At 43.5% G+C, this 16,131-nt stretch overlaps 1 protein-coding gene across 9 annotated transcripts in view; it reads left to right on the top strand.

Annotated features, from left to right (window-relative positions):
• The window catches only part of unc5a (unc-5 netrin receptor A), a 312,108-nt gene that overhangs the window by 259,067 nt on the left and 36,910 nt on the right, over window positions 1–16,131 (top strand). For 6 of the 9 annotated variants that reach the window (XM_074648267.1, XM_074648265.1, XM_074648266.1 and 3 more), the window contains 4 exons: window positions 5,276–5,419; window positions 7,075–7,178; window positions 8,427–8,607; window positions 11,779–11,946. In XM_074648267.1, the coding sequence (XP_074504368.1) occupies window positions 5,276–5,419; window positions 7,075–7,178; window positions 8,427–8,607; window positions 11,779–11,946 (597 nt within the window). The remainder of the gene's footprint in view (window positions 1–5,275; window positions 5,420–7,074; window positions 7,179–8,426; window positions 8,608–11,778; window positions 11,947–16,131) is intronic. The other 3 variants (XM_074648270.1, XM_074648271.1, XM_074648273.1) reach the window with 1 other exon arrangement.

Here is a 16,131-nt window from a genome sequence, read left to right as displayed (position 1 = left end):
TACTATTTTGTTACCATAGAAATATTACAGGATTACCGGGGCTGTAGTACTCGAGTCCGGTCTCGGTCTCGAGACCACTTGTTTGAAGTCTTGCACTTGTCTTGGTCTCGTGCCTTGTTGGACTCTGAATTGTCTTGGTCTTAGGCTTGGTTATTGAGAACTGGTCAAGTTGTTCCTGGCTGCTCAGTGGGAAGAGAGACAAAGCGAGGAAAACAACCCAGACGCCAGAAAAAATATTGGCATTGTACATCTCTGTAAACCACTGGATATGTTGAATGTCTGCGTTTCTGAACCAAAAATACATTTCATAAATATGTTTCGTAACAGCCTTGTATATCAAATGCACAATGCCACATGGTTAATGTTGTGAAGCGATTGGTTAGGTTCAGGCAACAAAGCTACTTTGTTAAGGTAAGAAAAAAAGATCATGGTTTGTGTTAAAATGATAACGTAACATAATGCAAATGAGTACGTTTTATGGGCCAGTAATCTACTTTTAACTTTGCTACATTTACTATTTATACTTTCATTACAACTAGTATGTTATCTACTATGCATTTTGGTTGCATTAACAGAAATGAGCTGTTATCCAAGCTGTGTGCATGCGGCTATGCAGGAGAGCAGAGGATTAGCATTGAAAAGACTTTGTTGCCTATTATGGTCTTAAATAGGACTTGATTTGCTCTTGACTCAGACTTAACTGGACCTGGTCTCGAACTTGACTTGGACTTGATTAAGTTGGACTTGACTACAGCCCTGAGTATTACTATAAACTTATAGCTGATATTGACAGAGATGATTAATCATAAATTCAGCTTGTTTTAGTCTCAGAGATACTCTAACTTTCCATTTTTTCCCCCCCTGAGCTGTCTTATCTTGTTCAAATGTTCAGCACAACCATTGCAGTGATCACTTTAAATGGATTTTATTTATTCAAAGACTGATGTAATTCTGTGCTTTGTACTAATGCGTGGGTGTGGGTGGGCGGAACTACAGTTGCAAAGTCTTGTGTATACAGCGCTAACACGGAATTAACCTAACATGTCACTGCCATCTGGTATCAATGTGTCAAAGATCATGTTATGCATATTTATCAAGCTTTGTCAAACGGAGTGTGAAATGGTATTTACTACCAAAAGTCAGGAGCTGACTTTATTGGCATTGGCACTGGTATGACTGAACTGTGAATGGTACACTCTCTGTGTGTGTCTGTGTGCAAGCGTGCATTACCTCTTCATTTCAGTGCAATGTTACAAAGCCTGGAGATGTGTATTTTCCAAAATATTATGAATAAATACAGCCAAGTAGGTTGCCCCGTTGCACTCCAATAAAAATAAACCCACCAGGGTTCCAGCTGTAAGCCCAGAATTCACACAGTGTCAATCACATAATCACCCTTTAAAAATTTTAATTTCACTGAGGTTTGGGATATGAGCTCATTTATAAATGGGCCGCAGATCAAACCGAAGGCTGGGGGAATCGTGTCATGTTTTAATTATCGTTTAACAGGAATGTTAAGTGCGCGCTCGGTATCTTGCATGGAACGAAGTGTAAATTTCCTCTTACTCTTTTTAGTTCCTAACACCTTGGAGGCAGCTGAGCCTACTACTAAAAACCGATATTGATATAATTGAGTCCGTTAGTTTCCAGAAAGACATGGCTTTCTATGAATGTCAAGTTTCTTTGTCCGTCATTTATGAGTGATGTTCCTAAAGTTTTGTTTAGCTTACCGACCTCCCAGTGGAATAGACTTTGGAAAACAACGGTAAATAGCAGCCTGTCCAATCATTATTAACCGCTATAAAATCACAGTCCCATTTTGTTCACAAAGTGATGAGATTATTTTGTCCTACTTATTAATTGGAGTGAAATTGGACAGTGACTCACAGCAATGTTACTGGAAGGTGTCAGACACAGAAAGCAGGTAATTATGGAGACAGGAAGAGATAAGGAAACGGAATGCAATTACCCCGGCAAGCAGAGCTTCAAATTGCTCCTCTTAGGATTTCTCACTTCAGGTTGCTATTGTTCATTCTTTGCATCTCCATACTGATCTATTCCTTTCACCCTCCAGCTCAGAGAAGAAGGAAGGTTTGAATTAATCACATGAATTTCTACTCTAAGTAGAACCATACAAAGTACTGAACACGGCTTATTGATGAATTCCAAATGGATGCATTCAAATATATTTTTCCAAATCATTTTTGCGCACGTAAACTGCTGAGCTAAGTCTAAAGTCTTCTTCATATCCAAGGCTATATCAATTTCTCAGAATTTGGTTTAATTTAACTTTCAGGTTTGAGGGCACGCTTCAGATTGATCTTCCCCATCTCTGTCCTCCACACTGTTGTTGCAGTCATCTGTCCATATATTGTATGCATTGCTTTTTTTAAAGGATTTTATTAATGACTAGGGCTGTGTATTGGCAAGAATCTGGCAATACGCTGTGTATCATGATACAGGGGTTACGATTCAATATATTGCGATACTGTAAGCAAGGAGATATATTGTGCTTTGTTTTCTTCCAATTTTTAGGAAAACTGTATAAAGTATAAAGAACACACTACATTATATACATAAAATCTGAGTAAAAGCGGGATCTCCATTTATCACAGTCCCTATAACATCAACATCATAGCACTACTTTGAGAGAGCTGTTTTCAGGCTTTAAAAAATCTAGCCCATGACGGGAGGCTTTGGCCAATCACAGGTCATTTCAGAGAGAGTGTTCCTATTGGTTCTGCTCCAGCTGGTGGGCGGTGCTTGGTATATCCTCTGATCTCAACATGGCTGCCGGGTCACAAAGCACAGTTAAACAGTACACTACAAGGCGTTTCTGAGAACATTTTATGCGAGAAATAGGCATTACAGTAACAGAATATTGATTCATATTTGATCAGCGCTGCCTAGTTTGACGTTTGATCAGAGTTCACGAGTGATTGACAGCTGCTCAGAGATGGCAGGCTCCAGCTCGGCTCTGATTGGTTGTTTTCCTCCGTCTGTGAAATCATGCAGATGCCATTAGGAACACCAGAGGAACATGATTTTTTTTTCAGATTACCTGTCTCGTGCACTACTGTCGGGATATAGTGACTCTTTTATAAAAAATAACTTTTTTTAATCATATTTGCTCCATTTCTACCCACTGCAGCTTTAATGACTAACACATAATAGCAAGCACACACATATAAAACAAACTATAACACCTCCCAAATCCCTCCCTAATGTACAAGATGTAAATTGCTCATAGCTGCATATACTTTAAATAAAAGTGTATATGTAACCAATAAAAAACTGCTGCTCCTGCTGCATTAGACTTAATTTCATTTTTTTTCTGTAGGTGCTATAGCTGACTGTTTGTTTGTAATACACAAAATGCAACTGCAGGAATAACCATTGTTCTTGAATTGCATATGTAGTGAATTTGAATGTTCTTGTTGTATAAGGTACATGTTTTTTTATTTCTTATGTTTTAAGGGGAAAGCCAAACGCTGCCATGCTGCTGATTCGAAGGAAGAGGGAGGGTTTCTTCTGCTCCATTTGTTCATTCTCTGTAGTGCCCATTTTGTTACTTTAGCCATTTGTTTTAGTATTTAGGTGCTCTCTCAGCCTGGGCCACACACTCTCACTGCAGACACACACACACATCTGACAGAAGAGCTGGAATTGAGAGACAGAAACAAAGTGAACAAATGAGAGAACTCCTCAATCCAGCCTTTTATTTCAAACTTTTTTGACAGTTCTTCGGCTGAATTATTTAAAGCCAATATGAACATACAAACATCAGTTTTATTCCTTTTTTGCAGAGAAGAGCACGTCTTGCACGCAGCACAGGGTGTTGTTGGCGCTCTGAGTGGCGCTTCAGGGCTAGATTCACTGCACACGTAGTCACATTTACTGTGATCGCATATAGCAAAATCTACCGCATTTAGACGCTAATACATGGGGGGCGTCCACCAGTGACCCTCACAGCTACTTATCACCGCGTGGCTGCCGGCGATGGAGCCACTCGGCTCTCCTCCCCGACAGCTCGTGTCACCGCTGGGCCAGCCTGCACATGCACAGATCCATGCACAGTTTGCCACGAATTGTTTACGAAACATTCCCCGTTTTTGATTTTGATGAATACTCTAAGTGCTTGCTGTAATTGCTGTATAGGTTTGATGGCCTGATAGGTGCCACTTAGCCAGGCTTCAGCCGTCTGGAGCTGGGAATGATCACCACAGACAGATCAAGTGTGCAAGGGGAGTGTAAGAGTGTCACAAAGTGCCTTTATGTAAATGCCGGTTGAAGAGCGGCTCTCCATTGAGACTCAAATATACAGCATTGTATATGCTACTCTGTCAGTCTCGGGGATGTGTCCTCTGCGACTGTAAAATGTTCTGAGTTCATATAAAAGGTTCAACACCTCTCTCTCCAGAAGACCCCAGAGAGAAAAGATGAGAAGGATAGAGTAGCTGGAAGCTGGGGGGAAACACGGCAATCTCTTCATCAGAGTGAAGAGAAAGTAGGACACATGGTAGGGATCAAGGTCGTAGCTCAATATATAAAAAAATACCTCTGGATTACAGGCCCCAAATAAAAGGTCAAAGGAAAATGAAATGAAGGATTGCTTCTCGAATATCAAAACGGACAGGAATCTGACAACATTATGTTGTTTGGACGGTTTAGCAGAATGGATTTCGTCCCAATCTTCCTTTTGTTTAGAGAAGCGTTGTCTTTACTTTCTTCTTGAAACGCAATAAAGCTATTTTTTGCCCGGCGTTACAGCAGCATCACTTATATCAACACCATGGAATTGCTCCATAGATTGTGAACTGTTCCCCCCACCCCCCCACTCCTGGATTTAATAATAGAGAAGCAGGTCGTGCTGAGTATTTTTGTTTGTAGAGTGTTTGTTTAGCGCTTCCTTGTTCCTTCCCAACTGTTGGTGTTTTTAACGCCTTTCCAATTACACTGAGGATAGCTGTGAGGCTCTCTTCTCATTTTCCTCAGTTAACAAGCACTCTGTTTATATATGATTATGGTTCTCTGCTTGTTTATTCTGCCTGGCTTTTTTTTAAATTACTTCGCCGGTTTAGTTCAAGGTACAAAATGCACTAAAGGATTCAGTTGAGCTCGTTTGTTTTCTTTCCGTGGATAAATATTATGGTCATTTTATTCGTCGGGCGCCGTCAAACGAGCTGATGGGGATAAACCTGCGCTCATTCAGCTTCCCCCCCCCACACACACACCATTCACCATTTTGACGGTTATTCTTGTGTTTGCTTTGCAGCGCTGCCAATCATGCAGGTGACAATTGACATCACCAGACAGCAGGTGGAGAAGATCTTCGGTCTCGACGAGTACTGGTGTCAGTGTGTCGCCTGGAGCACCACCGGAACCCAGAAGAGCCAAAAGGCATACATCAGGATTGCTTGTGAGTGCACTTTTAAAATGATCACTTTGTCATTACAAATGCAAACGCTGCCTAACAAGGTGCTTACATATTGCACGTCATGGTTGTAATAAGAGGATATTAGCAAGATGATTTTTTTCACTTTGGGTGGTTGGGGAGACTAACTTTCATTTAACAATTAGCCTAGAGGCCATTATCATCTGTGCACCACAGTGCATTACTGTGATTACAATTTAGTTAAATCATCTTCCTGCAATTCTACTTAAGAAGTAAATATTCAGCCCTGGCAAGGAGAAACGGAGAGTAATGCATCTGCTTGAAGGCAGACTTAAAAAAAAAAGTAGAACACTAAATTTGAGTATTCATGAGCATATTTTTCACTGGATACAGTACATCAGCAATGATCCCTATGAAAGTAACTGGAATAAAAACAGATTTGAGATTTATTGCTGCGCAGCAATCATAAATCTGTCTGGGGAACACAGACACATCCCTCGCTGCAGCCTCAAAAGCTTTATTAGAAGAAGCCATTTTACATTTGAGTATTTTAAAGCATTTCTGCCTATTAATTCCCACATAAATATGCATTATTCCAGACAGAGCTGAACGCAGCGCTGTCTCCAAACCACCAGACGTTTTGAAAACACACATTCATTATCCGACCTTGTTTGAGAGCTCAACAAAGTCAGTTAGATGTAAGATAAGGAGACACACACACACTCACACACACACGCGCTTCAATAACAATGCGTTTTGTGTGCACGCGCCAGTTCACATTCACGTGCACGCACGTACACACTCGCAATACATTTGAGCCTTCCAGGACTGTTAGATCTTAAGTCTCCCCCAGTCTCATTGTATCGGCTCTAATTAAATTGAATGTCGTGAAACTCTCTGCTTGTCTCAATGTTTCTCTCAGTCTGATTGGTCAGGACAGGCTCAACATCTGTTTAAAGGAATTCACCGGCGGCTCACAGCCGCACCCTCAGCCCCTTGCAACACAATAACACATTGCTTCACTCTGAGTCAAAACCTGAGGTGAACACATCAAATTTGGGCCAACCTACCAGCTATCAGCGTCCTGTCTACCTCATCAGATACAAATGGCCTTGCATTTATATACACTTATAATAAGCATTGACAGTTTTTACCTGTGTTATTCCCAGCCTGGGCTTACGGACAAATGTATAGCAGGACTTGGTGCGACAGTAAGAGTATCCAACGAGACGTAATGTGGAGCCCCATGCAGTCAGCCAGGCTTGCAGGAGCTCTTGTCCAGGCGCCTCAGGGCTGTGTTTTCGTGTGGCTGCTCCAAGCCCTCATACAGATGGAAGCTGGAGGCTGGCGGATGCTGGAGAGAGGAGAGTGGGTGGTAGGGGAGGAGGGAGGGGTAATGCAATTGCTTTTGCTTGATGCCGGGCCCCTCTGGCAGCAGACAAGCATCTCTGAACCAGCCAGGCAGCCTGTAATAAGCAACATGGTTGGTGCCACCGATCCCTGTGTGGCTTAGGGGCCAACTGGAGTGCGACATGCTCAGCGAGGCCATGGGTGGACATTTCAAGAGTTTAGAAACCTCACCAATCCAAGTTTTGTGGATAGAAGTATTTCATTTAACTTCACAAGCTCTTACAAATATCTTAATTGGTTGCGTTTCTCCCCGTCTTTTTTTCCCTCAGACCTGAGAAAGAACTTTGAGGAGGAGCCGCAGGGTAAAGAGGTAGCATTGGACCAGGAGGTGTTACTGCGCTGCCATCCCCCCGAGGGAGTGCCACAAGCCGAGGTGAGACACGGATACAGAAGATATTTATAGGCCCACATCTAGCATCCATTTACCCTTTCCTCACCAGGAGGACAAAGAGCAGAAAGTAGCTGAGGATCAGCTCCCCAGCATCTCTCCCTGCTCCACCAGGGAACAGACAACCCTGTACGGATAAATTACACCTCTAATTATTCCCCATTATTGATTTATTATCTCTCTTACATCTCTGAGAAGCCGTATATCACAGCGTCTCGTCACATCACTCAGGATAGGCTTGGAGGCTTCACTCCCCGTTTGGCATCTCTAAAGGCCCATCCATAATTAATGGGTCTATTTGCCTCTTTCTCTCTCTCCCTATCTCATTCTCTATCTCTCTGCTGTCTCCCCATGTCCTATGTCTCTCATACACTCTCATACACTCTTGTTCTGCTCAATTCTGTCTCTCTATTCACGTCTCTCTCTGGTGTGTGTCTGCGTTTAGACGACCAGACTGGGGCCAGCTGTTTCACCTCGTCTGCTGCATCCTCCCGGTCCCAGATAGGCACTAAGCGCTCTAATAACAACGCGAGAGCAGGTTAGGCCAGCCACTCAGACAGCCCAGAGACCGGGAGCGAGCAGACTAGCCAATCACAGCTCGACAGTGTAGGGACAGTTTGCAGAGAAATGGGACAGAAGGTACCACCCGCAGTTCAGCAAAAAAGAACATCGAAGCAGAAGTCACCGCCGGAGAAAGTGGGGATAGCGCACGAGAGGAAGAAAGCCCAATTATATACGGCATCGAAACTGGCAGTAATACCAACAACAATGCTGCCATACCGTAGCTACTCTCAAGACGGCACAAGGTCAAGTGAGAGCAAGAAAACAAGCAAACCAATCTGAGAGTACACCAAAAACGGAATAACATCAGTTTTGGCTTTTGCAAGAGGGCACAGAAACTACACAAAGCTTGATCAGTTTCTCTCTCAGACCGCCGACAGCTACAGAGATCTCCAGCAGCTACGAAATAAAAGCTACATTTCCCACACAAGAAGAGAATTAATATTAAAATCAGTAAGGTGTATAGATATAATAATTCCATCTCAGTATCAGTATCATACCATTTGTTCTCCTTTTGTCTGTTTGATTGCATCAAAAACAGAAATATCTCACTGCTTTTCCTGTAAAACTCTGTGATCCACAGCATGTGTGGTTATTGTAGAGCTGCATGGGAGGGGGAGACGGTTTCTATTCAGCTGCAGTGAATTTTGACCACTGAAACATATTTTTCAGGTGGAGTGGCAGAGAAACGAGGATGTGATCAACCCAGCGAGCGACCCCAATTTTTTCATCACAACTGACCATAATCTCGTCATCAAAAAAGCCCGGCTGGCGGACACGGGCAACTACACGTGTGTGGCCAAAAACATCGTCGCTCGCCGCAAAAGCACCCCCGCCACGGTCCTAGTCTATGGTAGGTGATCACTTCTTTCGACAGGGGTCAGAGCTGTGTTCACGGAGGGTATTGAGAGGTCTGAGGTCCAATGAGCTTCTAAATATACAAATGGTTTAAATGACATATGTATTGCTTGCATGTTGCTTCCCTTGTCCCACAATAACATCTGCATGTTTTCTTGCATGGAAGATACCTGGGTGCACTTCTTCTATCAGGTGGTTGTAACATTACACTCCGATTCTACAGTGTAACAATATGCAGTGTTACGCCAATGTGACATATGGTGACAACTTGCACAAGTCAGCTCTATTTTTCAATAAACAATGAATTAAACTATGATAAATTACTACATAAAGACAGAGAAGCGTATCTGCACATTAATTAGCGCAACTTAAAATGTTACTGGCAGCCATTCCGCTAGAGCTGGCAGTCTCCAATCTCAGTGCTGCCATCTTCCTCCTCCTCTGTAGTGGATCCAATACGGGACGAGAAATTTAATTAACAGCAAACTGTAAATAATGACTTGGCTTGATAAGCGGACTGATCTTTATTAAAATTCAGAGAAACAGCATATTTTCTATCACAGAGGGTTCCTGCATTGGCACTACTTAATTGTTGCATACGTTACAGAGCCATACTTAATTCTCAGCTACATGCAAACAGGAGATCACGTGGGAATGCATTTGAAAAATGTATAATCTGGCACAATATCTGACGCAGCGTCCGTTTTTGTCGAGGCTGCCAGAAGAAGCCGATACTGTGATGTGCTGTAAAGTCTGAACAAGAGTTCTTGTATATTATCTAACATGACGGCAAAGAAAAACACACCATATGCCACAAATATACAGCACTATGTAGGAGTATGCACACCTCTTCAGTTTTTGCATCATTTCTTCTGCTAAAAAATGTGTGAGATCTATACACTGTTTTCCTTATACTAGACTTATAAGAAAATTCTGGTAAAAAAAATTGTATTACATGAATAAGGGGTGCATTGTAAGTATGCATATCCCTTGTGAAATCAAGGTCTCAGTGGGAATTATTTGATCAAAACTTAATATCTTGTGCAGTTCTCACATTCAGGTTGTAGCCACTTGAATTATAATTGAATTCATTTCCACTCAAGATTGCAGTTACTCTGCCTTACAAAAGCTCCCAGTGGAATCTCAATGGATTTCAGGGCGAAGGATGAATTCAGATTCAGAAAACATGAGCATAGCGTGGACTGCGAAGGTCATTTATGGATGGCTTTAGAGCCTTTATGTATCTATCAATCCAGTACTATATGTAAAAATATGCATGTTTATAGATTAGATAGATGAACTATAGTGAGAAAACACATGCATGTATTACTTTTGATTTGACTCTTACAGTGTTTTTACTTTATTTAATCAACATTTAACAATGACGATGAAACGGAAGAGAGATCGCTGCATTTTAGATCTTTGACAAAGCACTTTAAAGTAATTTCCTTTTAGGCTGATTTTGTAATTCACCAAGCTGTGCAGACCCTGTAGGGGGCTCAAACGTTTAGATAGAGCTGTATGACTGTAAATATAGTTGGAAATTGAGGCATGTGCACTCTCACGGTGAACGGTTTCAAATGAAATGTGTTAATTTGGAGCATGCAGTCAAAACACACATTATCATACACTCCTCCAAGCCTCCAAGCGTGAAAATAAAAATGCCCAATTATTCCTACAGTTGATTATAATTGATTAGCGTGTTGTTGAAAGACTTCGCTCTGCAGATGAAGAAATCCAGAGTTGAAATGACTGCGGAGGCAAGGGCATTCACATTCCTATTGTTTGCCTTTCTTGTATTGTCAAACAATAGCTTTTGCTCTTCGACCCGACAAATTGTGAACAAATTGCTGGGGTGCTTGCATGTGTAATTTTATTCCTTCACATCACTCTATGTGCTTGACAAGATGACAAAATGTATAACCACTGTCGTAATATTTGAGGTTAAATCACAATAGAAGTGGTCTTGTTCAAGAAAGAAAGGAACAACCGAGTTACCTGAGAGCATCACAATCCACCGTGCTAGCTGATCTAGCTAGCTGTAGCAAGTCATAATAACTGCTACTTTTCAAAGGGGGTTCAACGGGGGGCCAGAGATGTATTTTAACAAGGTCTGGCTGGTGTGACTGCACTCTGTGCTAAGAGGTAATCAGGGGCCGAGTTGCCTGGCAATTTACCTCGCCGTGGCGGGCAATCAATCGCATAGAGAGGGCGAGGAAATGATTCAGCCACGACAAGCACAGGGGAGAGTTAGGGGGGGAATTAGGGAAGGGGAGTATGTACAGAGAAGGAACGACAGTGCTGTTCAAGTCAATAAATCAAGAATCTCGGTATCTTGTAAGCTGAGGCAAACACAGGGTGTACAGGAAGGAGCTGATTAGAATTATACCCGCGTGTTTGATGTAATCGCCCGCCGTGATCGAGCGATATACTGTAGCAGCAATTATGTGCCAATAGACGGTTAAGGTTCAGTGCATGGGCACTGGGTTTTAAAGTGCCTGAACTTTTCGTTTCAAATATAAAAGAGGAATAAATGGCACTGTGTTCTCTACAATTCTAAGAGTTGAGGAATGACGTGTGAAATCAGTGGTGGATGTGTGAAGGACATAATCTGAATTACTGGAACAGCCACGATATATTTATTTTTCAGTAGTGGATTGGCATTTCCAAGGAGTAGGCGTGTTTATTTTATGCATTTATGACCACGAGCATTTTGCTTTAGATGGCATTTCTTTACAGTGATTATATTCTGACTGAGTGTTTTGTTTAATGTCTTGCGGTGAGATTTCGAGGGATATTTAAAATGCCCACTAGTTACTTTGCAGAAACTGTGTCTTCCTCAGAGATAAGGTCAAAGATGGCAAGCTGTCATGTTATTTTCTGCTCCCCGTTGAAGCCATTTTGTTTTCAGTTGGCTGTAATTCCAACTCGGACGCAGGAAGCAGCCCCACTTTGCTCTCGCTCTACCATTAGTTCACCTTGCAGTGCTGAACCAAAGAGTGTAACAGCAGTCACGATTATTCTAGCGCAACACACCTCTTCTTCTTGGTGCATGTCGGGTAATCCTGGCTGCTCTGTCCCTTCATCCATCCATCCCTCCCTCCTCAACCTACCCCCCTCTCCCTCACTCACTCCATCCCTTCCCCCCACGTCGCTGGTCTGACAGTCAACGGCGGCTGGTCCACGTGGACCACCTGGTCGTCCTGCAGTGCTGTGTGTGGGCGTGGCTGGCAGAAGAGGAGTCGAAGCTGCACCAACCCCACGCCACTGAATGGAGGCACATCCTGTGAAGGGCAGAACGTCCAGAAAAGTGCCTGTGTGGCCACCTGTCCAGGTAACTCCCAGGCAACCCCGTTTGTCCTGTGGCGCTTGGCTTCCTGTGGCTTCCTTTTTGCATTTTTTTGCATCTAGAAGTCATCAATTCATCTTTATTTTGGCTGCCATTTGTTCCAGCACCCAGGTCTTTCCTTAGATGTCAGTGCTTCTGTTGTTCCCTGCAATTAGACCGCTTACACAGCAATGTCAGAGTCTATTAGTCTTCACAGTACGGCCTCATCCTGCAAGTGATTTATTGTTCACTCTTTGTTCACATATCTCTTTATCCCGCTGCGCTGTACGTACGCAGACCCTGCTTTTATTTCAGAGACCTGTCTGCTTTAAGAGACATGGTCCCAGCCATGGCATTGTGTCAGACCAGCTAGTACATTTGTTATTCTTTGCTGCTCAAGCTACGTAGTAAATATGGGCAATAAAAAGCTGAATTATGGCGGCCTGCGTGCCATGTTTACGTGTGAGGAGTGGAGGGAGTTTCATTTGCCTGCCCGTTCTCCCCTGTGAGAGCGCCGGAGAGGCAGAGAGTGTCCTGCCTGATACTGAGCAACACATATCGATCTCCGGTAGCCCGAGATGGAAGTCAAGCTGCTTCATTTGCAGTCCCACATTAGCCCCCTGACAGAGGGAGAGATAGCGAGGGAGAGGAAAAAAAAGGTGTACGGTGAAAGCAGGGATAGAGACAGATGGAATCAGATACAGTGTAAGGAAGGCAGGAACAAAAGCCCAGAGTGACAGGGAGGAGAGGAAAACTGAGAAAGAAGTAGAAAAAGCCTGAGCGTGTACAAGAGCCTGCTGTTTAGCTGCCAGCAGATCAGTCTGTGGACATATAGCTGGGGCTCTGCAGCCCTGCTGACCGCAGGAGAAATCTCCCACGCTCGGTAAATAGCAGAGAGGGAAATCCAACACCTCTGGCAGTGGCAGCTTCTCCCTGCCTAAAACAGAGGTTATCTTCCTCAGTGAATCAGGGCGTTGTGTTACACATCTCCCATGTAAAGACATCACTAGATGTCAAGCATGAGTGTAAGTAACATGGCCCACTGGAATACAGCGGGAGGAGGAGGAAGACAAAGGAAACACGGCAATGCATGACGCTCCATCAGGACCCTATCTGGATGGATTTGGAATTATTAGCGCTGGAGCAACGAGTAATGGAATTAGAGGGGTGTCCAGGGATGCTTGACAGCAAAGCAGGATACTGACCTCCATGAGCTTAAAGAGATTAATGACAGACCAAGCTGCTATTGTTAGACTAAACCCCGCCCCCCTCTATGTCTCTCTTGCCCCACAAGGAGAAAGTGTGTAATTTCAACCCTTAGGGTGCTGTGACAGAAATTGCTTTGTGTCCTGTGAACACAGTTTGCAGAGACTTTAGGGAAGAAATAACTTTTTTTTTTTTTCTTGATGAGAGACGCTACAGAGACGTGACCCCACTCACACCTCTATCAGTCCTGTTGTTTGGCAACAGAGAGTAGTCTCTGCCCCCTTTTCTGTCTCAGACAGAACATCAGTGGCACAGACCGCCCCAGCTGTCAGATCCCGGAGAGGGTTCCCCTCAAGGCCGAAGTCCACCACGTCCAGAGCCTGGGGATGACGGGCTGTTGTTTCCGTCCACAAGCGGTACCGCGGCTCTGTTGTGTACTCACATACACGCCTCTGGGGTCCCTCGAGATGAACTGACCGCTCCCATCATTTGTCACCCAGCGTATACACACATACAGCCCAGCAATAACAACCCCCAAAATACATCTGAATACAAACTTTTTGATTCATCAAATACATGATTAACACATGCATGAATCATCAGCATGAATGCATGAATAGACGTTGTCATAGAGTCACGTTCAGCGAGGGGGAACAGACGAGACCAGCCTAGCAGAGAGCGTCGTAACATACTGGATAACAACTTTAATTATCACTTTGCTTATAGACTTCGCAGGTCTAATCCACTGCACTCACATTGGATGGTGATTTCAGCCCATTTCTGAAGAAAGAGACTTGAGCAGAATGAATTACATGGGGAGCTGTAATGCTGCAGATAGACATCATGTTATTTATTTAGACACGGCTGACATTTGGATTCAGAAGCAGTATTTTTTATTTTAAGTCAGCCTTGAGAGGCATTTTTTTCCTCAGTGCCTTTGTTTTCGAGTTGCATTTTGAAAAATACATTTAATTCTGGTCTTGTTTCAACAGTTCATTAATTATCTAGACTTAAGATTCTTTGTCGATTATAAGCTCTCCAGTGCATTTAACTTACAGCATTAGCTCTCTGAAATGAGTGACAGAAAAATCCATTTAGGTTTTTAGCTGCTTTTTCTTTGTAATTTGCAGTTGCAGTCTGTTTTGTCTCAAACGCATCGATGGCCTCACAGATTTGCTGTGCTCCTCCATTGGGGATAAAGAGATGCTGTCAACTGAATGAATAATCGCTGGAAACAAATCAATTCAAATTTGGAACATGCAATGGCTATAATTTGTCCCTGCATTGCCCGGCTAAGGCTATATATATATATTTGTTGTTGAAATGCCGATGGCCATGTGTTGTTCCACATTTTAAAAAAAGTAGCATTATTCCTTCAGAGCAGCCACAGAGGCACATTTCCACACATATACTCCATGTGAGCTTCCACAGACCGACACCATCTACGACGGCCTGTTCACTAACAGAACGCTCCACACGTCTCTTCACAATGACTCTTGTGTCTAAACATGAGCTCCCACCTCTCATCTGGAGAAGTGTGAAGCTAGAGAGGCTCATCTGTATTTTTGTGTAAGTCTCCAAAGTGTTTTAATGAGAGTTGACGGAGGCCTGTGTGGCAGATCAGATGGGTTGCATGCTGGGAGAGACGCAGGGAGCTGTGGAGGAGGAGGAGGAGGAAGCTGAGGCTAAAGCTAAAGCCTGAGGCTCAGAGCAGAGCAGATCAACACTTGAGACAGCGAGTAGCCAAACCATGCAAGAGCTTATCTCCATTTCTCCTTTCTTCTCTCTGCCTTCTCCTTTTTCCTTTTGTCTCCATGTCACCGTATGCCGCCAAAGTGTCCCACATAAATCTGCAGTCCATCCCTCACCCTTTCATTTACTCGCGCAGACTTGTGGTCCGAGCCAACAGTCATGGCAAAATGTCAGATCGCGCACAACATTTCCAACAAAGACACACTTCCTGAACCAACAGCAAATAGTTAGTCCCCAGTTTTGGAAGTGACACCTGCCCCACACAAATGAAAGGAACTGTTGCCGACGAGTTAGAGAAGAGCAAACAACCTGGAGAGATTTCTAACTCGTGTGAATTATTTAAATATTGTACTGATCCCTAAGGCTTGCCAGAGGAGCCGTGAGATTTCTACTCGATGGAAAATAAACAGACTCGGGGCTGATGTATTTGTGCACGCGTGCTTGTAAGCGTGTGTTTGTGCATGTTCGGTTTTGTACACATGCAAGTTAGCGCCCATATGTCTACTGTCTGCACTGCAGGCAAATGTCTAATTCTACTCCGGTAGTAAGCATCCTTGTGTCTCTGGATATTATCAGAGATTGTTCCGGAGACTTCATATTTTATCCAAGGAATAAATAAAGGCTGTGGCTAATAAATGTGAGAGAAAAACACTTTAGTTCACTGCGAAAAGACGGTGGCCATCTGGTGACGGCCTCGCATCAGCGCTGTTTTTAATCACTCTGTGGCATTTGTTTTGGCTCACCCTCTGCGTATCTCATTCTGTCTCATTTTGGGTTGTTCTAGTGGTTTAGTTAACATAAGGGGGTAGATTCAGCTTTGTACAGTTATCGATAACATACTAAATCAGACACTAACATCTGATTTTTAAAGATTATAAACTGTATCCGAAATACATAATACGGTTTAGTCTCTGTTGCATCACCCGCTTCTGTGGTAAGCTATCAACCCCCCCTCCATGGGTCTGTGGTTTTCTGTGGCTTCTTTTCATCAGCCTTTGAACATCAGGATTAGGGGTAGTTACTGTGCACACGTGTGTTGACAGGACAGTGGGAGCAGAGGGGCGGCCCGCTGGTCTCAGTGGTGCTTGTCTACCTCCTCTTGTTCCCCTCAAGGACACAGAAGCCATAGGTGTCCGATGATCTCGGACTGTGTCCGTCAGCAGCCGTTGTCATTTTGAACAGCCAAGCCTCAAACAGGCCCTCCTACTGACCTGTAAAGAATGGTCGGCTTCC

The sequence above is a fragment of the Sebastes fasciatus genome, chromosome 10 (assembly GCF_043250625.1).
Source record: "Sebastes fasciatus isolate fSebFas1 chromosome 10, fSebFas1.pri, whole genome shotgun sequence".
Lineage (NCBI taxonomy): Eukaryota > Metazoa > Chordata > Actinopteri > Perciformes > Sebastidae > Sebastes > Sebastes fasciatus.
The sequence above is the reverse complement of the archived record's forward strand: the minus strand, read 5'-3'. Positions and strand labels throughout refer to the sequence as shown.